Source organism: Trichomycterus rosablanca, chromosome 27 (assembly GCF_030014385.1).
Source record: "Trichomycterus rosablanca isolate fTriRos1 chromosome 27, fTriRos1.hap1, whole genome shotgun sequence".
Taxonomy (NCBI): Eukaryota; Metazoa; Chordata; class Actinopteri; order Siluriformes; family Trichomycteridae; genus Trichomycterus; species Trichomycterus rosablanca.
In genome coordinates this window covers 12,100,925-12,126,426 of record NC_086014.1, presented here as the reverse complement: position 1 = coordinate 12,126,426, position 25,502 = coordinate 12,100,925, and the positions used below count along the sequence as shown (strand labels likewise).

The window sequence follows — 25,502 nt, the reverse complement described above, 5'->3', positions numbered from 1 at the left end:
GGCCAAGCATGTCTCCAGACCTAAACCCAATAGAACATCTTTGGGGCATCCTCAAGCGGAAGGTGGAGGAGCGCAAAGTCTCGAATATCCGCCAGCTCCGTGATGTCGTCATGGAGGAGTGGAAAAGCATTCCAGTGGCAACCTGTGAAGCTCTGGTAAACTCCATGCCCAGGAGAGTTAAGGCAGTTCTGGGAAATAATGGTGGCCACACAAAATATTGACACTTCAGGAACTTTCACTAAGGGGTGTACTCACTTTTGTTGCCGGTGGTTTAGACATTAATGGCTGTATATTGAGTTATTTTGAGGGAAGAATAAATTTACACTGTTATATAAGCTGCACACAGACTACTTTTCATTGTGTCAAAGTGTCATTTTGTCAGTGTTGTCCCATGAAAAGATATACTTAAATATCTGCAGAAATGTGAGGGGTGTACTCACTTTTGTGATACACTGTATATATATATATATATATACACACACACACACATTTGATATATAACCTGCTTAACGTTACTAGACCTATATATACTAGACCTATATATATACAGTGTATCACAAAAGTGAGTACACCCCTCACATTTCTGCAAATATTTCATTATATCTTTTCATGGGACAACACTATAGACATGAAACTTGGATATAACTTAGAGTAGTCAGTGTACAGCTTGTATAGCAGTGTAGATTTACTGTCTTCTGAAAATAACTCAACACACAGCCATTAATGTCTAAATAGCTGGCAACATAAGTGAGTACACCCCACAGTGAACATGTCCAAATTGTGCCCAAATGTGTCGTTGTCCCTCCCTGGTGTCATGTGTCAAGGTCCCAGGTGTAAATGGGGAGCAGGGCTGTTAAATTTGGTGTTTTGGGTACAATTCTCTCATACTGGCCACTGGATATTCAACATGGCACCTCATGGCAAAGAACTTTCTGAGGATGTGAGAAATAGAATTGTTGCTCTCCACAAAGATGGCCTGGGCTATAAGAAGATTGCTAACACCCTGAAACTGAGCTACAGCATGGTGGCCAAGGTCATACAGCGGTTTTCCAGGACAGGTTCCACTCGGAACAGGCTTCGCCAGGGTCGACCAAAGAAGTTGAGTCCACGTGTTCGGCGTCATATCCAGAGGTTGGCTTTAAAAAATAGACACATGAGTGCTGCCAGCATTGCTGCAGAGGTTGAAGACGTGGGAGGTCAGCCTGTCAGTGCTCAGACCATACGCCGCACACTGCATCAACTCGGTCTGCATGGTCGTCATCCCAGAAGGAAGCTGACGCACAAGAAAGCCCGCAAACAGTTTGCTGAAGACAAGCAGTCCAAGAACATGGATTACTGGAATGCCCTGTGGTCTGACGAGACCAAGATAAACTTGTTTGGCTCAGATGATGTCCAGCATGTGTGGCGGCGCCCTGGTGAGAAGTACCAAGACAACTGTATCTTGCCTACAGTCAAGCATGGTGGTGGTAGCATCATGGTCTTGGGCTGCATGAGTGTTGCTGGCACTGGGGAGCTGCAGTTCATTGAGGGAAACATGAATTCCAACATGTACTGTGACATTCTGAAACAGAGCATGATCCCCTCCCTTCGAAAACTGGGCCTCATGGCAGTTTTCCAACAGGATAACGACCCCAAACACAACCTCCAAGATGACAACTGCCTTGCTGAGGAAGCTGAAGGTAAAGGTGATGGACTAAACCCAATTGAGCACCTGTGGCGCATCCTCAAGTGGACAGTGGAGGAGTTCAAGGTGTCTAACATCCACCAGCTCCGTGATGTCATCATGGAGGAGTGGAAGAGGATTCCAGTAGCAACCTGTGCAGCTCTGGTGAATTCCATGCCCAGGAGGGTTAAGGCAGTGCTGGATAATAATGGTGGTCACACAAAATATTGACACTTTGGGCACAATTTGGACATGTTCACTGTGGGGTGTACTCACTTATGTTGCCAGCCATTTAGACATTAATGGCTGTGTGTTGAGTTATTTTCAGAAGACAGTAAATCTACACTGCTATACAAGTTGTACACTGACTACTCTAAGTTATATCCAAGTTTTATTTCTATAGTGTTGTCCCATGAAAAGATATAATAAAATATTTGCAGAAATGTGAGGGGTGTACTCACTTTTGTGATACACTGTATATATATACAGTATGTATATATATATATATATATATATATATATATATATATATATATATATATATATATATATATATATAATGTGTGTGTGTATGTATGTACAGTGTATCACAAAAGTGAGTACACCCCTCACATTTCTGCAGATATTTAAGTATATCTTTTCATGGGACAACACTGACAAAATGACACTTTCACACAATGAAAAGTAGTCTGTGTGCAGCTTATATAACAGTGTAAATTTATTCTTCCCTCAAAATAACTCAATATACAGCCATTAATGTCTAAACCACCGGCAACAAAAGTGAGTACACCCCTAAGAGACTACACCCCTAAATGTCCAAATTGAGCACTGCTTGTCATTTTCCCTCCAAAATGTCATGTGATTTGTTAGTGTTACTAGGTCTCAGGTGTGCATAGGGAGCAGGTGTGTTCAATTTAGTAGTACAGCTCTCACACTCTCTCATACTGGTCACTGAAAGTTCCAACATGGCACCTCATGGCAAAGAACTCTCTGAGGATCTTAAAAAACGAATTGTTGCGCTACATGAAGATGGCCAAGGCTACAAGAAGATTGCCAACACCCTGAAACTGAGCTGCAGCACAGTGGCTAAGATCATCCAGCATTTTAAAAGAGCAGGGTCCACTCAGAACAGACCTCGCGTTGGTCGTCCAAAGAAGCTGAGTGCACGTGCTCAGCGTCACATCCAACTGCTGTTTTTGAAAGATAGGCGCAGGAGTGCTGTCAGCATTGCGGCAGAGATTGAAAAGGTGGGGGGTCAGCCTGTCAGTGCTCAGACCATACGCCGCACACTACATCAAATTGGTCTGCATGGCTGTCACCCCAGAAGGAAGCCTCTTCTGAAGTCTCTACACAAGAAAGCCCGCAAACAGTTTGCTGAAGACATGTCAACAAAGGACATGGATTACTGGAACCATGTCCTATGGTCTGATGAGACCAAGATTAATTTGTTTGGTTCAGATGGTCTCAAGCATGTGTGGCGGCAATCAGGTGAGAAGTACAAAGATAAGTGTGTCATGCCTACAGTCAAGCATGGTGGTGGGAATGCCATGGTCTGGGGCTGCAGGAGTGCAGCAGGTGTTGGGGAGTTACATTTCATTGAGGGACACATGAACTCCAATATGTACTGTGAAATACTGAAGCAGAGCATGATCCCCTCCCTCCGGAAACTGGGTCGCAGGGCAGTGTTCCAGCATGATAATGACCCCAAACACACCTCTAAGACGACCACTGCTTTATTGAAGAGGCTGAGGGTAAAGGTGATGGACTGGCCAAGCATGTCTCCAGACCTAAACCCAATAGAACATCTTTGGGGCATCCTCAAGCGGAAGGTGGAGGAGCGCAAAGTCTCGAATATCCGCCAGCTCCGTGATGTCGTCATGGAGGAGTGGAAAAGCATTCCAGTGGCAACCTGTGAAGCTCTGGTAAACTCCATGCCCAGGAGAGTTAAGGCAGTTCTGGGAAATAATGGTGGCCACACAAAATATTGACACTTCAGGAACTTTCACTAAGGGGTGTACTCACTTTTGTTGCCGGTGGTTTAGACATTAATGGCTGTATATTGAGTTATTTTGAGGGAAGAATAAATTTACACTGTTATATAAGCTGCACACAGACTACTTTTCATTGTGTCAAAGTGTCATTTTGTCAGTGTTGTCCCATGAAAAGATATACTTAAATATCTGCAGAAATGTGAGGGGTGTACTCACTTTTGTGATACACTGTATATATATATATATATATACACACACACACACACACATTTGATATATAACCTGCTTAACGTTACTAGACCTATATATACTAGACCTATATATATATATATACAGTGTATCACAAAAGTGAGTACACCCCTCACATTTCTGCAAATATTTCATTATATCTTTTCATGGGACAACACTATAGACATGAAACTTGGATATAACTTAGAGTAGTCAGTGTACAGCTTGTATAGCAGTGTAGATTTACTGTCTTCTGAAAATAACTCAACACACAGCCATTAATGTCTAAATAGCTGGCAACATAAGTGAGTACACCCCACAGTGAACATGTCCAAATTGTGCCCAAATGTGTCGTTGTCCCTCCCTGGTGTCATGTGTCAAGGTCCCAGGTGTAAATGGGGAGCAGGGCTGTTAAATTTGGTGTTTTGGGTACAATTCTCTCATACTGGCCACTGGATATTCAACATGGCACCTCATGGCAAAGAACTTTCTGAGGATGTGAGAAATAGAATTGTTGCTCTCCACAAAGATGGCCTGGGCTATAAGAAGATTGCTAACACCCTGAAACTGAGCTACAGCATGGTGGCCAAGGTCATACAGCGGTTTTCCAGGACAGGTTCCACTCGGAACAGGCTTCGCCAGGGTCGACCAAAGAAGTTGAGTCCACGTGTTCGGCGTCATATCCAGAGGTTGGCTTTAAAAAATAGACACATGAGTGCTGCCAGCATTGCTGCAGAGGTTGAAGACGTGGGAGGTCAGCCTGTCAGTGCTCAGACCATACGCCGCACACTGCATCAACTCGGTCTGCATGGTCGTCATCCCAGAAGGAAGCTGACGCACAAGAAAGCCCGCAAACAGTTTGCTGAAGACAAGCAGTCCAAGAACATGGATTACTGGAATGCCCTGTGGTCTGACGAGACCAAGATAAACTTGTTTGGCTCAGATGATGTCCAGCATGTGTGGCGGCGCCCTGGTGAGAAGTACCAAGACAACTGTATCTTGCCTACAGTCAAGCATGGTGGTGGTAGCATCATGGTCTTGGGCTGCATGAGTGTTGCTGGCACTGGGGAGCTGCAGTTCATTGAGGGAAACATGAATTCCAACATGTACTGTGACATTCTGAAACAGAGCATGATCCCCTCCCTTCGAAAACTGGGCCTCATGGCAGTTTTCCAACAGGATAACGACCCCAAACACAACCTCCAAGATGACAACTGCCTTGCTGAGGAAGCTGAAGGTAAAGGTGATGGACTAAACCCAATTGAGCACCTGTGGCGCATCCTCAAGTGGACAGTGGAGGAGTTCAAGGTGTCTAACATCCACCAGCTCCGTGATGTCATCATGGAGGAGTGGAAGAGGATTCCAGTAGCAACCTGTGCAGCTCTGGTGAATTCCATGCCCAGGAGGGTTAAGGCAGTGCTGGATAATAATGGTGGTCACACAAAATATTGACACTTTGGGCACAATTTGGACATGTTCACTGTGGGGTGTACTCACTTATGTTGCCAGCCATTTAGACATTAATGGCTGTGTGTTGAGTTATTTTCAGAAGACAGTAAATCTACACTGCTATACAAGTTGTACACTGACTACTCTAAGTTATATCCAAGTTTTATTTCTATAGTGTTGTCCCATGAAAAGATATAATAAAATATTTGCAGAAATGTGAGGGGTGTACTCACTTTTGTGATACACTGTATATATATACAGTATGTATATATATATATATATATATATATATATATATATATATATATATATATATATATATATATATATATATATATATAATGTGTGTGTGTATATATATACAGTGTATCACAAAAGTGAGTACACCCCTCACATTTCTGCAGATATTTAAGTATATCTTTTCATGGGACAACACTGACAAAATTACACTTTGACACAATGAAAAGTAGTCTGTGTGCAGCTTATATAACAGTGTAAATTTATTCTTCCCTCAAAATAACTCAATATACAGCCATTAATGTCTAAACCACCGGCAACAAAAGTGAGTACACCCCTAAGAGACTACACCCCTAAATGTCCAAATTGAGCACTGCTTGTCATTTTCCCTCCAAAATGTCATGTGATTTGTTAGTGTTACTAGGTCTCAGGTGTGCATAGGGAGCAGGTGTGTTCAATTTAGTAGTACAGCTCTCACACTCTCTCATACTGGTCACTGAAAGTTCCAACATGGCACCTCATGGCAAAGAACTCTCTGAGGATCTTAAAAAACGAATTGTTGCGCTACATGAAGATGGCCAAGGCTACAAGAAGATTGCCAACACCCTGAAACTGAGCTGCAGCACAGTGGCTAAGATCATCCAGCATTTTAAAAGAGCAGGGTCCACTCAGAACAGACCTCGCGTTGGTCGTCCAAAGAAGCTGAGTGCACGTGCTCAGCGTCACATCCAACTGCTGTTTTTGAAAGATAGGCGCAGGAGTGCTGTCAGCATTGCGGCAGAGATTGAAAAGGTGGGGGGTCAGCCTGTCAGTGCTCAGACCATACGCCGCACACTACATCAAATTGGTCTGCATGGCTGTCACCCCAGAAGGAAGCCTCTTCTGAAGTCTCTACACAAGAAAGCCCGCAAACAGTTTGCTGAAGACATGTCAACAAAGGACATGGATTACTGGAACCATGTCCTATGGTCTGATGAGACCAAGATTAATTTGTTTGGTTCAGATGGTCTCAAGCATGTGTGGCGGCAATCAGGTGAGAAGTACAAAGATAAGTGTGTCATGCCTACAGTCAAGCATGGTGGTGGGAATGCCATGGTCTGGGGCTGCATGAGTGCAGCAGGTGTTGGGGAGTTACATTTCATTGAGGGACACATGAACTCCAATATGTACTGTGAAATACTGAAGCAGAGCATGATCCCCTCCCTCCGGAAACTGGGTCGCAGGGCAGTGTTCCAGCATGATAATGACCCCAAACACACCTCTAAGACGACCACTGCTTTATTGAAGAGGCTGAGGGTAAAGGTGATGGACTGGCCAAGCATGTCTCCAGACCTAAACCCAATAGAACATCTTTGGGGCATCCTCAAGCGGAAGGTGGAGGAGCGCAAAGTCTCGAATATCCGCCAGCTCCGTGATGTCGTCATGGAGGAGTGGAAAAGCATTCCAGTGGCAACCTGTGAAGCTCGGGTAAACTCCATGCCCAGGAGAGTTAAGGCAGTTCTGTGAAATAATGGTGGCCACACAAAATATTGACACTTCAGGAACTTTCACTAAGGGGTGTACTCACTTTTGTTGCCGGTGGTTTAGACATTAATGGCTGTATATTGAGTTATTTTGAGGGAAGAATAAATTTACACTGTTATATAAGCTGCACACAGACTACTTTTCATTGTGTCAAAGTGTCATTTTGTCAGTGTTGTCCCATGAAAAGATATACTTAAATATCTGCAGAAATGTGAGGGGTGTACTCACTTTTGTGATACACTGTATATATAAATATATATATATATATATATATATATATATATATATATATATATATATATATATATATATATATATATATATATATATATATATATATATATACTATATTGCAAAAGTGAATTAAATTCCAGTAAAAACAAAGGTAACGTAGGCCTGGAGCCTAAAAATTTTACTTTATGAATAAAAAAACTTGGCATATAGAATAAAAAAAATGAACTATGTATTCTATTTGTCTGTTGGAATCGTTATTATTGTAGCACATTATATCTTTAAGCTTCCAACAATGCGTAGCTTTAGTTTGTTCTGCCATTTTAAACTGCTGAGTGTTACTAAAACTTTTTTTTTTTTTTTTTTAGGTTTCATACAACGAGATAAAAAGGTAAAATCTTATATGATACTGGTGCTGTTCATTACAACAACTTTATTTGCTTTTCTCTTTTTCTCTTTTTTTTATAATTACATTCCTTTAATGCAAATGATCCTAAAGCATTTGAAATATAACATCACATTGTCTATGCCAGTCATAAATATTTGGCTCAGTTATGGCAATAACTTGTACATCTGTATATAAATGTTAAGGATTTTGTGAATCTTTTGATCTGACTGTTTATGCATTTTCTGTATAATTACAAGATTTTGGGGATTGCCTTTTAAATAGAGACAGATTTCTTTCTCTGTTTGGTGTAGTCATCCTAACACTCACTATACAATTTATTTCCTTTATAATTGCATACAAAATAAGTTCAACAGACTGTTTAATTACCCAAAACACATTTCAGCAGTTTTGTGAAATGTTAAGTAAATAACTATTTAAAGTGGAAACCACTAGAGGGCAAAAGAGACAGGTTGGCTTTTTTGAACCATACATACCATACAGATGGGTGTCAAAATAATAGGAACACCAAATAAAAATGATTAATTTCGAAGTTCAGGAAGCATATTATTATTATTATTATGAACTTTTGATTATGGGGAATAAATGCAATCCTAAAGAGGTAAATTATTAATATCACAACTGCATAACCTTCAAATAAAATAGATGACAATAATGTAGGATATTTTGTATAATTTTGAAAAAAACGTAATGTTGGTTAATTATTTTTTAGTTGAAGTGACCATGCTCTTTACCATGGTTTTACACAAAACCATCATCTATTAAATAATTCTGAATTACTCACAAAGGGATAATTTACAGTAGCCAGTAGGGAAAGAAAACTGTACCCTGAGGTCCCTGAATTTTATATTTCTTATATTTTTTTATTACTATTATTTCTTATATTAGCCTAATACATGAATGTATACACTGAAGTAAACCTGACTCATGTGTTTTTAAGTTTAGGGTGTCTTAGCAACTATTGCTAGAAAAAAGTTAAAACTTACAAAAGCTAAACATGACACGTTAATTATTATAACAGACCTGATGTGCAGGGTTTTGATATCTTACACCCAGACAGTGCTCGACGTGGGTGGTGTTAAGCCATTTACTTTAAAAAGAACACACACAAAGTACATTTTCATTGTGGTTACAAGGCACTGTAAAACCGTCCACAAATAAGAGTGCTAAAATAGTCTTCTAGAATTTTGTAGCAGCGTAATAGCTTCTATTTGGGGAATAGGGGTGGAGGTCTTCACTGGCACTCCAGCAACAACTCCAGGGCATTTATTTATCAGAACTAGAGATTATTACTCTTTTTGCCTTCACACTTCACTTTGAATTTGAGCGGATACAGATTTATATATCAGACTGTAAAATAAAAAAATAAGGCATGCTTCACATCATTCTAGCTGACACTTATGTGTGGATGTACATGGTGGCTTGTGTGTGGCTGCTCTGCATGAAAATTCAATCATAAAGCTTTTTTTTGTCACTGTTCCAGCCACTTAATTCAGGGAAGACCTAGTTTTTGGTGGTTTTTGTATTATATCTGACCATCTGGACTATTTTCCCTCATAAGGTGACATTAAATTGTATTCCAAATCGTGGTAAGAGACACTGTTTTATTTTAAAAGGTTTAGTCAGTGACCCTGTTTGTATAAGCACAGAGAAGTCACTAATTCTAATTACTGATGTTACAGACTTGAATGCCATTATAGAACATTCTACATTGCCAAACTAATAACCTTAGTTACTGTTATGTATTATTAATGTTATGTATGTATTTGCACTCAAAGGTGTGAAAGTAATAAAACTTTAACTATAGTGTGTTTTAAGATGTAAAAAAGAAGCAATGGATGTTTTTTTCGCAGCCTGAAGTTCCCACAATGAACCACTAGATGGAGACAAGAACACCACAGCAGCTCTTCTATGGTATCAGGTATGACATGCATTTACAGAATTTAACTTAGATTTCAAATTCACTAACTGCTTTATCCTGGTCATAGTCGCGGCGGTTCTGGTGCTAGAAGTAACACTAGAAGTAAACACACAGAGCACAAAACGCTCACATGTATTTAATACACCCAGAGGTACTTGTGTGAACGTCTTGGTAAATAAACTGTTTGAAAAAATAGGCAAAGGAATGTTTTCTATTGTAAAATGTCAATTAGCCAATCCACCTTCTGCATTTTTATACTGCTTACAGCTGTAGCCTCAACACAACCGAACACCTGCAATTAATTAGAACATCGACTGTGAGCCAGATCTCACAAATGTTCTACTGGCCACAGAACTCCACAGACAGACTCGGGCCTGTTGTAACAGCAAAGGGGGCAACTTGGAATGTCCAAGAAGCTTGTGGTCAAGTCTCCATGTCCATATTTGGCCACAGAGTGAAATAATTCAAACAATTTATGATTGTTTTATTAGTATTTTTTAAATATATACACACAGCAGCTTTGTCACACAAACCTCATCTGGACAAATTCCCCATCAGTGTACCGAAACCAGTTTGAGCTCTGAGAGAGAGAAAGAGGTGAGGCTGTGTCCTCAGCACATAGGCAGTTTGCTTATTGCTAAGGAGCACATTGAGCACTTATTTCATGACACCACTAATTGTGGGTGTGGGTTTGAGCCAGCGCAGCTACTGTATAATTACAGAATGAAAGAGAAAGACTGAGCAAGAAAGAAAGAGACAATTTTTCTTTATTTTAAGACGGACAGACAAACACTCAATCTTGTATGACTTGCTTTCACGTGTACCAAAATTTTAATTCATGTGCCGTGGCTCAGAGGATCTCCTGGCAGACGTTTTTAAGGCTCGTTCGGGGGCTCAGAGATGACACAGCTATAGACGTGACTCAGGAATGACACCTTGTGAGAAAAAGTTGCAGAGGTGTTAAGCCTGAGCTCGGAGAAGGGAGCATTAGGCACGGAAATGACGTCCTTGGTTACACACGTCAGCTGCGCGTCTAAGCACTTCACAAATAACAGTCAAAAAGTCAGGCCAAATCATGGTCTATATTTGCCAATGTGAAGAAAATCACATCTCACTATAATATTCTGGATGGCACAGTGGTGCTGCTGATAAAGTGAGTACCACCATGTGTCCTGTTCTGCTCTGGTCACTGTTTGTAAGGGATTTCACATTCCTCTCCATGTCTGCATGCGTTTCCTCCGTACTCGCCCCAAGTCTGATGCTCTGTGATAGATCCTACCCCACCCACCCTTTATTGATTAAGAGAAATCACAGTTTACGAGCAAACATTATAAAATTAAGGCTAGTGCTGATTTACTGGATGTACTTATGTCTGATTCGGTCAGTCACTGCACATTTTATGTCAACCAGCAATTCAGCGGGAATCAATTTAAATGGATCCAGTCATAACTAGGTTTGTGGGTAGGGCCTCTGATGTAATCACGTAGTTCCTAGATATAGCCTGTTCTCTGTAGTCATCCAGGCTGAATAACTGCAATAACTTTTTCCAGAATCATTAGGACATTAATGTGTATTTTTCAAATCAGAAATAATCTGTTATTACTTTCTTTACTGTTTTTTTATCGTTTTATCCCAGTCAGGGTGGCAAGAAACCACTAAAACACTGAACGCAAAGGAGAAATACCATTCTCAATGGTGTCTTTCCTCATCAAAGTTGATATTTTAATTTGAATATATTACTTTTAGTGTATTTATTTTGTATCTATCTTTTTAGATCAACTCCACCACCCCAATTCTCAACCTATTTTCTCAAAAATTTAATTGAATTATTAAAACACCCAAAGAAAAAAAGCCTGTTTCATACACACCGTAAAACTGGCCTGAAAATTGTTGCAAGGGTCTTCGTTCTTGCAGGGCAGCCTCTAAGCCCATGGTGATGTAAAGCTTTCTTGACTGTGGACAGTCCATGTTCCTGCAGCTTTTACTTTTCTGTCAGTTTTTTTAATCGTTCTTGATTTATATCAGAGCATCCAGACGAATTGCCAGTGACAGTTTGGGTTGCTTTGTACAGAATACAGAGCACAAAATAAAAAAGTAGACATTTATTACCTAATGTCTTGCACAGGATTATCAGAAACCAGGATACATTTAGGCATCAATTTCATGGAACGACAAAAATAAATTCTCCAAGAAAATTCTAAAAAATTGTGGGGTGGAGAAAGAGATCCTAACTGGGGAGGGAAAGGGAAAGGAGGGAACAAAGACAGAGAAAGAGGGAGGGAAAAAAGTCTGAGAGAGAGACAGCCGAATCCCAAAACCCTCATGCACCCTCTGTTCTTCTCAGTCTCTCTCGCTGTGTAAAAGCTCCGTAGCTTCCTCACAGAAGCATCATCAACAGGTGAGTGCACCTCTGTACATGCACCTCTGTTCACTTCTGTTCTGCCTGTCTTAGCCTTAGTCTCTTTATTTCTCTTTACACTCTATGTCTCCCACCCTGTTTTCCCACCCTGTACACTTGTCACCAACTGGTTTTGTCATTACACACCAGTCAGTGAGTTGGCACTTGGCATAGTGTGTTGATTAAAACCAAATGCAGTGCTGGTTGAAAATGCAGAAACCTGCTGCAGATCAGCTGTGGATTTCATATTTGTAACCTGTAGGTACTGTATCATACTGTTTTATTTTCTTACTGAAAACACATAGTTCACTGCGGTATTGGTTGGGCTGGTTTTGGTGAAGGGGGTTCCACTTTTAGCACTGTATTTTTTTCCTCCCGCTGCTCTTTCTCTCATTGCCTCTTCATGGTGTTTTTCTCTTGCTGTAATTTTCATCGTTGGATGTTTTCTGTCAAGGCAAAGAAATATTTGGATTGCTAATTATAACTCGCTGGAAAATGCAATTGGAGTGTTTTATGGTTTTGTGGGAGTTTTGCACCTCTTGGGAGACTCATTCTTGCAACTACAGAGCTTTACATTTTCACATAAAACAAGCTGTACTTTAATACTGCATATTTTACAGTGTAGCTACATGGACCACCTGTAGTCATTTTTGTACAGAAAAAGGTACACAGGTAATTTGGATTAGCTTTAAAAGAAACCAAATGGGGTGCTTGGGTGGAGCAGCATTCTAATGCGCTAGCCCAGTACTGCTGGGATCTTAGTTTGAATCTCATCTGTGCTATTGACTGACCAGGTGCCCACCCACAGGAAACATTGGCTGTTCCTGTATAGGAGGAAAAAGTCAAATTTATTGCCTCAGTACAACTGCAGCCTCTGCTGTCTGGTTAAGTAGCCTGCACTAGCAGTGGATGATCTGGAGAGCTTGGCGTCTCTCTCCGTACGCCATGCACCTCTCTTAACTCAAAGCGATTAATTCACCTTTTGTGTGTTTTTAGGGTGAATTGTGGTTGTAAAGGTATTCTCACAGCACAAATACTCAGTATAAGTGTGTTTTATTATTACATTTTTACATTTGTCTTTCAGATGGAGACGATGCTGACTTTAGCCTTGGCGCTCTGCCTGCTCCTCATTTCCACTGTCCACTCACTTCCCCCCGGGTTCCAGGTTCGTTTGAAGGGAGGAGCAGGTGCTCATGAGGGTCGGGTGGAGGTTTATTATAATGGTGCCTGGGGGACCGTGTGTGACGATGAGGTGAACATCAACCTGGTGAACGTTATCTGCAGAGAACTCGGTTACACCCGAGGAGTAACGTGGGCACACAGTGCCAGATACGGACAGGGACAGGGTGAGTCTGTTTTTGTGAACTTATTGCAATATTGCAATTTGAGCACATACTGTTCGACAAGTCAAAGAATTGGAATAATATTAATGAAACTTAATAAATATAACTTTATATATATATATATATATATATATATATATATATATATATATATAAAATATAATATTATATTGGGTTAGATTTTAATGTACATTTGGGGCAGGGGGTATTCCATATCAGTTTTGGTATTTCAATGCTTTATCTAATTTGACTGAATAATTGGGACACACATTGTCGAAAGAAAGAAAACACTTAAAGATTGTAAGTTTTTTTTTTTTTATGGTATTTATATATACATACAGACACGCTGAATTTTAAATTAGTCGTGTAAAAATCTGCTGTGTCGTCATATGCCCTTAAAACTACTTGGAACAGCCGCTCAGGTGGCGCAGCGGTAAAAAGAAACGCGCTGCAACCAGGGCTGGATTCTGAGAAGCGTGGTATCGAATCCAGCCTTGCTTTACCGGTTCGAAGCTGAGTGGCTATATGAGCAACGATTGGCCGGTTGCTCATGTGGGGGGTGGGACAAAGAACCGGATGTGGGTCTCTCTCTGTCAGAATGCGATTGCGTTCTCTGCCGGCTTATTGGAGGCGCTTACACAGAGATGGGAGAGGGTGCCCTTGGGGTGTGTCTCTCCGCATGCAATGCTAGGTGGCGCCAAACTCGTCAATGTGTGGGTGGCAAAGATGCATCTGGCTGCTGCTCGTGTTTCGGAGGGGATACGGGTTAGCTTCAATCACCTCCGTCAGGGCAGGGTTCGGCATAGACAGAGAGGAAGCACGATGCTAATTGAACAATTGGATGCGCTAAAAAGGGGAGAAAAAGGGGTAAAAAAAAATAAAATAAAAAAAAAAACTACTTGGAACAGTTGTACCCTGTCAAGGTTCAGGACAAAACCCAAACCTGAAGAAAATTGGTCTGGGTGGTCAGGTGTTATCCAAGAGCGCCCAAATACAGGCCTGCTGCTAATGAGAAGCTTGGGTCCAGATACTGCCATTCATGAACGAATCCTGTGCTGAAAAAGGCTCATTCAAAGTTCGTTCTTGATCAAATAGTCAAAGTAAAATTATAAAAGGGGACTTAAATGTTTTTGGTGCTACCCCAGCATGTATGTAGATGCCCAAATGGCTGGCTGATGGCACTGATGGGAATTCAAACCTTAGTGTAATTCATACAGTTTATGGACAACAGGCCAAATTTATGATGAAGGTTCCACGTTTAAACATTGTTTAAGTCATAAATGTCATACATATTTCTGATGAAATGTAAGAGTCATTTCTAAATTAGACATATGGAAAACCACAAAGTTATTGTAACTGTTCACTGTGATGGCAATGTCCACTAGATCCTGAGAACAGATACGACCTGTGATGCCTGATGAAAATGTTTTCATAAAAATTTTAGACATGAGGTCTTATTGCACGTCTTTATCTGATCACACATTGACGAGAGCGTGCACAAAATGGCTGGTGGTTCTGCTTTTGGGCTTTTTCTGTTTAGAGCGTAAATTGTTCTAATCTTGCTTCTTTCTTCTACCTGTCTAATGGTGTCATACCACTGTAGGATTGGGATCATAAAGCAGCCTTTACTCCTCCTGTAGTGCCTCTGGGTTCTACAGTGACGGATAACAGCTAATATAATACTTCATAAAGTCATGACACTATAAAGTGAATACAAAATCTTTATAGTTCCTTAGCAGGAGGCTGCAGAGGGTTTAAATATGGTATCGCAGCTCATTGGGACAAATACTGTGCACACTTTGGCTTTACACTCAGTGTTAATTTTTGTGAGGCACTTTTTGCACCTCTCACCTCATCATTGCAATTTCTACTTATATATTCAGTTTTTTCTGATTTTATAAAATAGTTTAAATTAATTTATTTATCTGTGTGCAATTTAGGACCCATCTGGTTGGACAATGTGGTTTGCACGGGCTCTGAGACTTCGGTCTCTGAATGTCGTTCCAACGGTTGGGGTGTAAATGACTGCAGCCATGCTGAGGACCTTGCAGTAACGTGCAGCACAGAAGCTCCGCGCCAGGGCCACGTCCCCCGTTACAATGAGCCTGCACAGCCTGCCCCCACTGCCTATCGTTTGCCATCTCAGACAACACCCTATAACTGGTCGACTCGGCGGGGCCACGAAATCGCCCTGAACCGCAACGCGGGCCGGGACCGTTCCCAGGGTTCCTCGCCGCGTGGCCATCAGATCCAGCTGCGCAGAAACGGGAATGAAAACTCAGCCACACGCCGGCAAGACAACTTAGTGCCACAAGGGCACCAGCTGCCCAATTACCTGCGCAATGGACCATTGTACAGACGCAATCAGGAAAATCAACCTCGAGCCCAGACTTCTGGTGCTCAGAGATCCTCAGCTCCAGAACCAGCTCCACTGTCCAGATCTGAACAGTCACATCCCAACACAGAGCAAGACAACAGAATGAACACTGACTTCTCTAACACTATAGAGCAGGTAAGGCTGCAAAGGCGGGCAACTTCATATTAAAGCCCGTGATTTTAAATGCAATGTCCAGCAAGCTTGTGGTCAGGTGTTCACATCTTTTACTCAGTTAGTGATTGCCCTGACATCCAGCACTAATGCAAACGCAATGTGATAATCAGATGTTGAGATTTTACTCCGTAGTGTTTGACATTTCATTAGGTGATCTGTAATTCAACAATGCTTTTTCCTGAGTGCAGTATTTGCTGTTGTTGGTAACACGTTGGTATTTACTTTTATACTTGCTGGTTTGCTTTTGAATGCAGTCGGATTACAAGGAGACTTAACCGTCCTTAAACCCCCAAGCACCCATTCTGAGCCAGCATAAGTCAAAACACTGTCAGCTGTGCTAGCTAAACCACCATTCACGGCTCCCCTAACATTTAGCTACTTTTGTATGTTTGTTTTTACATTACATTTCTGTCTTGCTACACAGTCTGGTGGCAGAAAACCTCTTCAAAGTTAAACTTAAGAAAACATTAAATCACTCCAAATTACTGTTTACCAGAAAATCTACTTTCACCATCCAGTATGACTTGGCACACACAGGCGATTATTTTGTAACTGGCTCTGAAGTCTTTGGTTGTGTCTAGAATTCTTCTGAACCCAAACAATTTATGCATCTGCCTTCTCGTTGACCTAAAAATCTATGCTACACTCCATCTGAAATGTGTATTTTTGAACTAACAAAAGCAGGGTTATACAAGTGCACCATTTCTGACTGTGTTCCTTTACCTCAGACCGGAGGAAGGACCAGTCTGGAGGAGGTGCGACTCCGTCCGGTCTTGCCCGGAACGCGAGGCACTGGCATGGTAACTGAAGGAGTGCTTGAAGTAAAGCATGCTGGGAGGTGGAGGCACGTGTGTAGCCTGGGCTGGGATCTGAGCAGCAGTCGAGTGGCGTGTGGGATGCTGGGATTTCCTAAAGCCGAGCAGCACGATGAGCGCTTGTACAGGTGAGTTGTGTATTGTGTTGCTTCCTGTTCATTTATTTATTCCGCTCTTTGATTTACCAGGACTGGACAAAACAGTAACCTGGGCCAGTCAGATGGATTACATGTCCCAGATTTTAAGATTTCACTCCATCAGTCCCTCATGCAGTCTTCTCGAATAGGAGCTATTGTTGAACATTGTTGAACATTTAATGGACTGTAACCGGAAGCTGGTAAAAGCCCCACTACTGCCAGGTTGCCAGCGTTGACTCCTCTAGCAAGGCCCTTATTTGCTTGGATTGTTTAGAGTCCAAATTTAAAGTTGCACTGGTCTGAGTCTGCTAAATGACATAAATATAGATATGAATGAACCAACTCTAAAATGGTTCATCGTCCACTTATTTTAGTATGTTGGCATTCAGTTAATTTGTGCTGCTTATATTTTTGCACAGTTTTAATAACTATAACAGTATAACACATTTAGATGTATTCAAATGTATCACTGCCCTTAGATGCAGGACTTTTAGATTTAGTATAATAGAATATTGTTTCTGTCTATAAAAAAAAGCTACTAATTTTAACTTTGCCTAAAAGCTTGCTTAAAAATACACAATGACAGCCTGTTTAGAGATACAGTATATTGTACCAGAGACGTACCCTAAATATCTACATCCTATATACCATTTCTTCTCTGCATATTGCATGGAAGATTTGACGTGGTTGTTCAACCAGACTAGCCATTTAAGTAGGAGTCATTACTTCTCTACTTTTCCTTTAAGGGGAAACACAACCCACTAAATAATCGACACATCTGTCTTACCCCCAGCCATAAATAGTGAGAGCAGCCATGGAAAACGCAGCTTCTCTGTCTTTATACCTGACCACAGATGCTTTTTATGGAAGTTCTACACTATACTCTAAACTTCCTAAATTAGACAGGGGACGTGCTGAAAAATCACCACCGGCTAATGTACTTTTCCGTTTTCGTGACCCGCTGCTCTCTTTTGAAGTCCTCACTTCACTACTCAGTCATGTGTTGGTTTATTTCAGTAAGAATTACTACAGTGTAATAAATAATATACAGAATTCTTAAATCCTAGTATTTATAATGATAAATGATTAAAATTACGGCACAATCAGAAAATATATTGTAGTGTTTCATGTAAAGGTCATTTCAAAATAAGAATCTTCGGGTGGCAGAGTGGTAAATTATGTTAGCTCAGTACCTTGAGACCCAGGGTTTGAATTTCCAGCAGTGATATCATCCTGTCAGGCTCTACATACAGACATGATTGGCATGTGGCCCCATGATGGATTGATGTCTTTAACCCCCAAAGCAGGTCTGCCATGAATGAAAACATATTGTTCAGTCAAATGAGCTTTCCACTGGCATTAGTTTAGATGCTGTCATGCAAAAAAGATGTCCCTGCTCCAAAAACAGGAGTGTGCTTTACCTTAGCATGAAATCACTGTATCATGGTAAAGTGCCCACTGAACACAGCTCAAGGGTTGTGGGTTAAAGGGCTGTGTCTCAAACCGCACACTGCTTACTAAACAGTTTTAAAAATAGTAGCAATGTTTGGTACATTGTGTGATTTGGGACACAGCAGCCCTAGTGATAAATTGAGTGTTGAATACTCTGCCGGAGTAATTCATGATGTAATCTGCACACTGCAATAGAGAGCTTCAAATTGTAGTCTTACTGCAACCTCTGGATATTTAGAATGTGTATCTTTCTAGTTAAATATGATTTCATGGCTACGGCCTTTTGTATTTAGTAGAAAGGGTGTTGCTCTGCACTGATTACATGCATGTGTTGACACAAAAGCTAGCTGTTTCCTTCATTCTTCCCACATCAAACAGGTGATCGAGGAAATTAAGGCAGTGTTATGAAAACGGGATGAGTGCTGATTGTGAATGAGAATTTATTTGTTGTTTTTTTTGTCCACTCAGTGCGATAGTCATTCATTCTTGGTGAAATAGCGCCCTAGTCTAAAGCCACACTGAGATGGATACAATTCTATGATTACAAATGTTTCCTGTCATGTAAACACTGTGATGAGAAAAGTATATTGTGTGCATGTAAAATCAACCTTTAAAGCCCAGGGCATGCCTGTAATTAGTAGTTACGTTTGGGTTGGAGCAGATTTGTGATGTTTTGATATTGAACGTTTAAGAACAAAAGTAGATTCACACCCACACCCACTCATTATGGTGCCGTCCACGCTGAGTCTTACAGTAAGAAGGAACCAATTCTTTTCAGTATGTATTTTTACACTAAGGAATGACATGAGCTGTGTTAGAGGTCAGCTAGAAACAAGACCACAATCCAGTTAGAATTCTAGTTAGAAGTTTTCAACCCAGTCTCGTTCATTACAGTCGTGTGATTGAAAATGATTGATTGTGGTGATGTTTCAGAGTAGAGAGTCAGTGCAGCATCAATCATTGCTGGCAATTTTTTACATTTGTCCTACAAACCCTTTAGAGGAATGAAAGACTTAAATAAATGCCCTTTCTCTCATGTATCCTTCCAGTGACTCGCCAATGAGTTTTACTTGAAAACAGCAGCAAGTTCTGCGTATATACAGTAACATGTGATTATGAACAGAAAAAGTACGTGTGGTTTTAATCCATGCAGAAAAATCTTATGTGAACCTGGAATAGCTTCGATTGTAAACGCTGAACTGAAGTCATGCCCAGGAACAAACCGAACGCCTTAATTAAAGAACAAACTGTTGTTTTGAGCTTAGTCAAACTACTGCACCAATGTTTACTGCCACAGTTTATGACAACTGTGTATTTTGATGTAGAGATTGCTTGAAAAAAATAGTCATTTTTAGAACAGTGCATGTCATACATTGAAGAATCAACTTCAGTTTGTAAAATATATAATCAAACATGCTAGTTTATATGTCATTAAGATGAAAGTGGTAGCAAAATGGTTGGTAGCAAAAGGTACAGACAACTTAATATGCTTTTCTAAGCATAGCTTGTTTGGCTTGTTTGTTTATTTCTTAATGGATTTGCATCTATACCCAGTACTTCATAAACATCAGTACCTGAACAAATATCTTTTGACTAAATGGGTACAAATTACTGCAGACATATTCCAAGGTGTAGTGCAGCTGTAACAGCCTCCAGTCCCCTGGCAAAGCTTTCTATAAAAAAGAGAACTGCTTTATATTACTGCCCATGATTTTAAAATGGCATGTCAGCCAGGCTCGTGGTCGGGTGTCTACATACTTCTGGCTGTTAGTGTATGTGTGCATGGTTTTGATAGTGCAGCCCAAAATAAATATAGTAGGGGCACTGTAACTAAAAAAAGAAACTCTAAAAAAGCAGAAGTATAAAAATGGTCATTTTGTTGCCAGGGTGGTACCTTCTGTACCATTAATACATTTAGTTTGTATATTTTTACATTTTACATTATTGCACCTAAAGCTCCCACATACAAACTAAAATTACGGAAGGTCGCACCCCAGCAGTGTCAGGCTAGAGCCCTGTCCACTTTCTATAGCTCAGTTTTATAGTCGTTTAGCTTTTACTCGTGTAATTTCAACCTAAGCAGGAGTTTATAGAATTCATGCCATATTTAAAGGTTACATAACACTCATCAGGCTTTCTATAGGTAAAAAAATCTGCATGCAGCTGTGAAAGTGATAGTTTCATTTTAAAAAAATCCCTAAAATTAAAATGTACCAGAAGTTCCTCTTTGTGGTTCATTCTCCCGGCATCATGCAACATCTCAGCTCTGAGCTGCTGTCCGCTCAGACCGGCACGTAGCGCTCCGAATGCAGTAATTATAAGGTGGAATCCTGCCGCAGCGTCTCTGAGTTTTAATAGCTGTGTTCGATTTGGCTGTGTCAGCAGCACAGGACCTCGCCCATATGGCCCTTGAAGCCTTCTTGCTCTCTTTTTGTCATTTTGGATGAATAACGATTTCGGTTGCTGCCTGCTTTTCAGTTCATGTTGGTTTTTAAAATTTAAGCATTTTAGTAACTTTTAGGACATCTTTTGTTAAATTCTGAAAACATCAAAACTGCAATCTTTGTGGTTTACTGTAAATTACAGCTCTGGCCTTTTAACAGTCTATAGCCTCCAAACAAACAAACAAACTAAGGTTTATTCTTTAAAAATGATCACTAACATTTTTCAGATTTTTGGAACAATCTTCACTGTATTTTTACACCTAAATTGACTCGGACTGTCATGGTTCTCTTTCCATTACACGCCACATTTTTGAAAACATTGCACGCATGATGTGCAGTGAAATACGTTTTAATCTTTTCAGTTTTTGTTGGTGTCTGATATAAATATGCTGGTTGTGGTGCACAGGTTTGTGCACATGTACAGTATGACAGTCTTTCAGAAATTCTTACCCACTGTTTTGTCTTTGTCCTACCATTACATCTCTGATTATACATAACTCACCCTGTCCTTTACCTCTCTCACACACTCAGGTCTTGGCTTGTGTTTCGGCTCTCCTGACAGACGTTTCCTCATAGAAGAGAACATAAACAGATACCAGGAGAAACGTTGCCAGCTGATGGGTCAGACACACCTCATTCCACAGCTGATGTAAATCTTGGCAAAGTTAGACCTGCTTATGTTAGCGGGCATCAAACATTGCTGCAATATAGCGTCATCTTGGTTCTAAATTCCAAACTTGGATGGATAGCGTCAGTGGTACATGTGTACCTAAGCTGACTAAGAGTTGGTACGTGAAGGTTTTGAACCACAAAATCAGTGTTTACTGCATAACAAATTCCGCTCACATGTGGAGAATCAATGCTTTAAAGCCCAGCACTGGGACTCAGTACTTGGTTTTAATCAGGCATGCGTTTGTGTAGGTTTTGCTCCCTGTACTGTGTTTTTCGCTCACCTCCCACAACATGCTGGGAGGTGGATTGGCTGCTCATCATTGCCCTTAGCTTTGAGTATTGTCCTATAATAGAGTGGTGCCATGTCCAGGGTGTTCTTGGTACTGGCTTTGAAATGACTATAAGCTTAAACATGAAAATGCGCTTACTAAAGATAAATGAATAAACGTTTTGTAAACTTGGAGTTAGGGGGAGAGGTAAAACAAGATGAAAGTTGATGTATTTTTTCTTTACGTCTGTCTAAAATTAACCTTAACCAATAGCGTGGCTGCCAAATTTAGAGTATGTGGTAGGTTGTTTAAGTCTTTCACAACTCACAGCCAGGTCCATGAGCACATGTTAAGAAATGCGTCTGATCTTAAATGACTGCTCTTAAGGTAATTTTCTCGTTTATCATGTCTTGTCTCGTGCAAAAATGGCTCAGACAAATCAGAGAAATGATATGTGTGAAAAGTCACACGTACCTTCATTACGGCAGCCTGTAGATTTCTCACTTTCTCTGTTACACACACACACACACATTTTAAACAGCCATGTTTACTGCTAAACCACATTTAATACACACACACAGACACACTAGAGAAATTAAGAATGACTCAATAGTCTGTGGTTTGATGGTTTTTGTCATAGTAGCCTTGTTGAACTTTCCCATAGTTCACTTTAAATAAAGGATCACTTTAAATAAATCAGCGAGTTAAAAAAATGCCCCAAAATTGTTCTGCACTTCCCCTGAATTGTTTCTATTTCATTTTGTACTTCTTCTTCTTAGTTTCTACGGTACGTCTCTGTAAGACTGAGCCTTAACTAGCAGCTAATAAAAGGTGCATATGTGGCAAATAAGCACTTCTGCAAAAACCATGGCCTGAACCAGACCGGACCACCAACGCACATTCTGTATGTGATTGTACTGGGCAGACAGCGGTGCGTAGGACTTGCTTCTCTGGTGGCGCTATGTGCTGCAACCTAAAATTCTGTGCTAGGGTTAAACAGAGTCTTGCTTTTGGGATTCAGGCATAGCACTAGAGATCTTTCCATTTCTCTTTTTCATTTGCAACCAGGCCAGGTAGGAAGTCAAATCTAAATATAGGTGCTGTCCCTGCCAGCTTATAACATCACGTTATGATTTTATATCGGTGCTTATTTCTGATAGCGTGTGCTTGTGCATGGTGCAGTAATTACAAGCACAACAGAGAAACAAAAGCTAACTAAAATAGCAGCAGAAAGAAACTGCTTTATTCTGGTCAGGGTCACAGTGAGTCCGGTTTCACCTGGAAACGCTGAGCGCAAGTCAGGAATCCTGCCCTACACAGGGTGCCAATCCATTGCTGGGTTTTTATTCAAACCCTCTGAACCACTCCAGCATGAATAACTAATTGTAACACACATGCACATTTGAAGAGAATACATTGTGTAGTATTTTGTGGTAAGAAAACTAGAATACTAGATCCAACATTTTACACCTTGCGTCTTCATTCATGATATGCCATTGTCTAAATTTTTGCATTGAAATAGCACTTTTGCAGGTTTTTTAAAGAAGGGTTTGTATGGAAAGTCTGTGCAAAGCTGTAGCATATACATTATGATTGTGTTTATTAGCATTAGCACAGCAGATGCATTATAGCCAAGATTTCGATAACCTGCACTAGCTTAGGTTTGAGATTAAGATTAGATTTAAAAGTAAACCCGTTTTTTTGTGAATCATCCTCTCCTCAGTTAAATGTGCATAAAGCGTCGTCATGCTTTCCAGCCCTTATGTGCTATGTGGCACCCAATCAGCACCAGCCTGTGCTTATATTTAGCTTAAATACCCGTTAGCATCCCAGCTTCCTGCCTTCTTTTATGGTTTGTGTGGGTGTTTCTTTTAGTGAGAAACAATGGAGCTTAAACCTCTTTAATGAAGTGGTTCAATGCCAAACACATTTACAACATTTTCCCTTAACCCAAGAGCAGTCAGCTATGATGTGTTTAATTTCTACTATTTGTCTTTAATTTTCTACTGGAGCAACGTGTTAAGCTAGCAGTGGGGTGAACGTTATTCTTATCAGAAATGTGTTTTATTTTTTCCTTAGTTTTAAAATAGGTGGTAATAAAGGTTTCTGAAATTGCAGACATTTATTTATCTACTTTGTTATAATATTTAAATCAATTTAATAGCATTTTGATAAATAAAAGTATTAATCTCTATTAAAGGCATGTCATTAAAAGCAGAACATTCCAAACTTTTGTATAAAGTTTTTTTTTTTTTAAGTTTCAGTGTTTAAAATAGGTAAATTATTAAAACCACCTATATGCGAAATTGCATGATATGATCTTCCATCTGTCAGCCACAATACTCAAACACATCGCCTGCTTCAAAAGCCCAAATATAGCAGAAACCCAGGCAGTAAGATCACTCTAACCATGTATAATCTTCTATGGAACAACCCCACAACCCTCAAAAAACCAACAATACTTCACTTCATGGGTTGAAACGGTATTACACACACAACACAACTCATCTTTGATGGTAACACCATTTGAACAACCCAGAAATATGACACTGGGGTAGGGACCATTTCCTTACGTACTGACAGTGCTCAGTGTAAACATGGTCTTAAAGGAAGCACTGTTTAGATTGACATGCTTGTATGATTTTGCAGTAGGGTGTGATAAACAGCTGTCACGTTCATCACCAAGAAGAAAATGGAAACAGTGTCACCACCTTGTGTCTTGTTTTAAGAAGCATGAAACTTTGGTCTGTCTTAACTCGGCCGATCAGGTGCAAAACTGCTCATTCTCTGACAGAGGTTTACATTGAGATAAATGAAAGGCCGGAATGAGGGTGTGAAAGAACGATGGATGTCTGGCTGGAGCCATGGTACACTGTGATCTCTGTACGTCTGTTTAGTCATCCACAAAACCACCGAAACCTCCTGAGCTTGTTTTGTCTGTGTGATATATACAGCTACGGTTTATTTACCCGAACCCATGGGGTAGAGCCCAACTGTACTGATGTGTGTACGTGTACTTGTTTGTGTGTGCAGTCGGAAGTTCTGCCTGCCATGCGAGGTTGGAGCTTCAGCTAACCTAAACACACAAAAATATGCCGTGTTTACCAGACTGTCTGAGCTCAAAAAGCTATTTATTGAGTTCAGAGATGGTATGAGGTGTATTTGTCTGTTTATTTTATGGTTTTTGGAATCTCTTCTTTTTCAGGAAACATTGGGATTCCAAGATTGCAGATCCAGCCACACGGTAGAGCATTTATTCAAATTTGACCTTTGAAATAATCTGTTTATTAGTGAATGTGCACACCAGAGTTTTTAATCACTAAATGCTGGCTATAGAGAATTTTTTTTTGGCAGAAATGTCCAATAGTAACTGGTCATGCACAAATATAAATGTTTTTATTCATCAGTTTTGTCATTGCTGTGTTTATATAATTGCATTTGGATCTAGTCAGGATGCATTTAAATTAAAAACTTAAGAGATATTAGATATGCAGGCTTGAAAAATATTTTTGTCATTAGTGAGATTAGTAATACCACAAAAAATAAGGATCATAATGACTCTGGAACTTGACATTTAAGCTCAGCGTAACCTACACCTGCATGAGTTAGGTGTTTAAAGTAAATAGGTCATCATATACAAACATTATGTAACTGAATGACACTGAAGCACACTTTTAATAGATGAAAATAATATTAAACAAAATTTAAAACATTAAAACTGTTCTAACATGAACCTTTTATGCCTGTTTGTTACCCATAACACTTGATATC

General features: G+C 40.2%; 1 protein-coding gene across 1 annotated transcript in view; it reads left to right on the top strand.

Moving 5' to 3' along the window:
• The window catches only part of LOC134304073 (lysyl oxidase homolog 4-like), a 75,937-nt gene that overhangs the window by 31,934 nt on the left and 18,501 nt on the right, over positions 1-25,502 (top strand). Inside the window, exons 6-11 of the mRNA XM_062989620.1 lie at positions 7,692-7,714; positions 9,583-9,650; positions 13,133-13,394; positions 15,332-15,903; positions 16,671-16,885; positions 24,937-24,975. Coding sequence (XP_062845690.1) covers positions 13,133-13,394; positions 15,332-15,903; positions 16,671-16,885; positions 24,937-24,975 — 1,088 coding nt within the window. The 5' untranslated portion in view covers positions 7,692-7,714; positions 9,583-9,650. The remainder of the gene's footprint in view (positions 1-7,691; positions 7,715-9,582; positions 9,651-13,132; positions 13,395-15,331; positions 15,904-16,670; positions 16,886-24,936; positions 24,976-25,502) is intronic.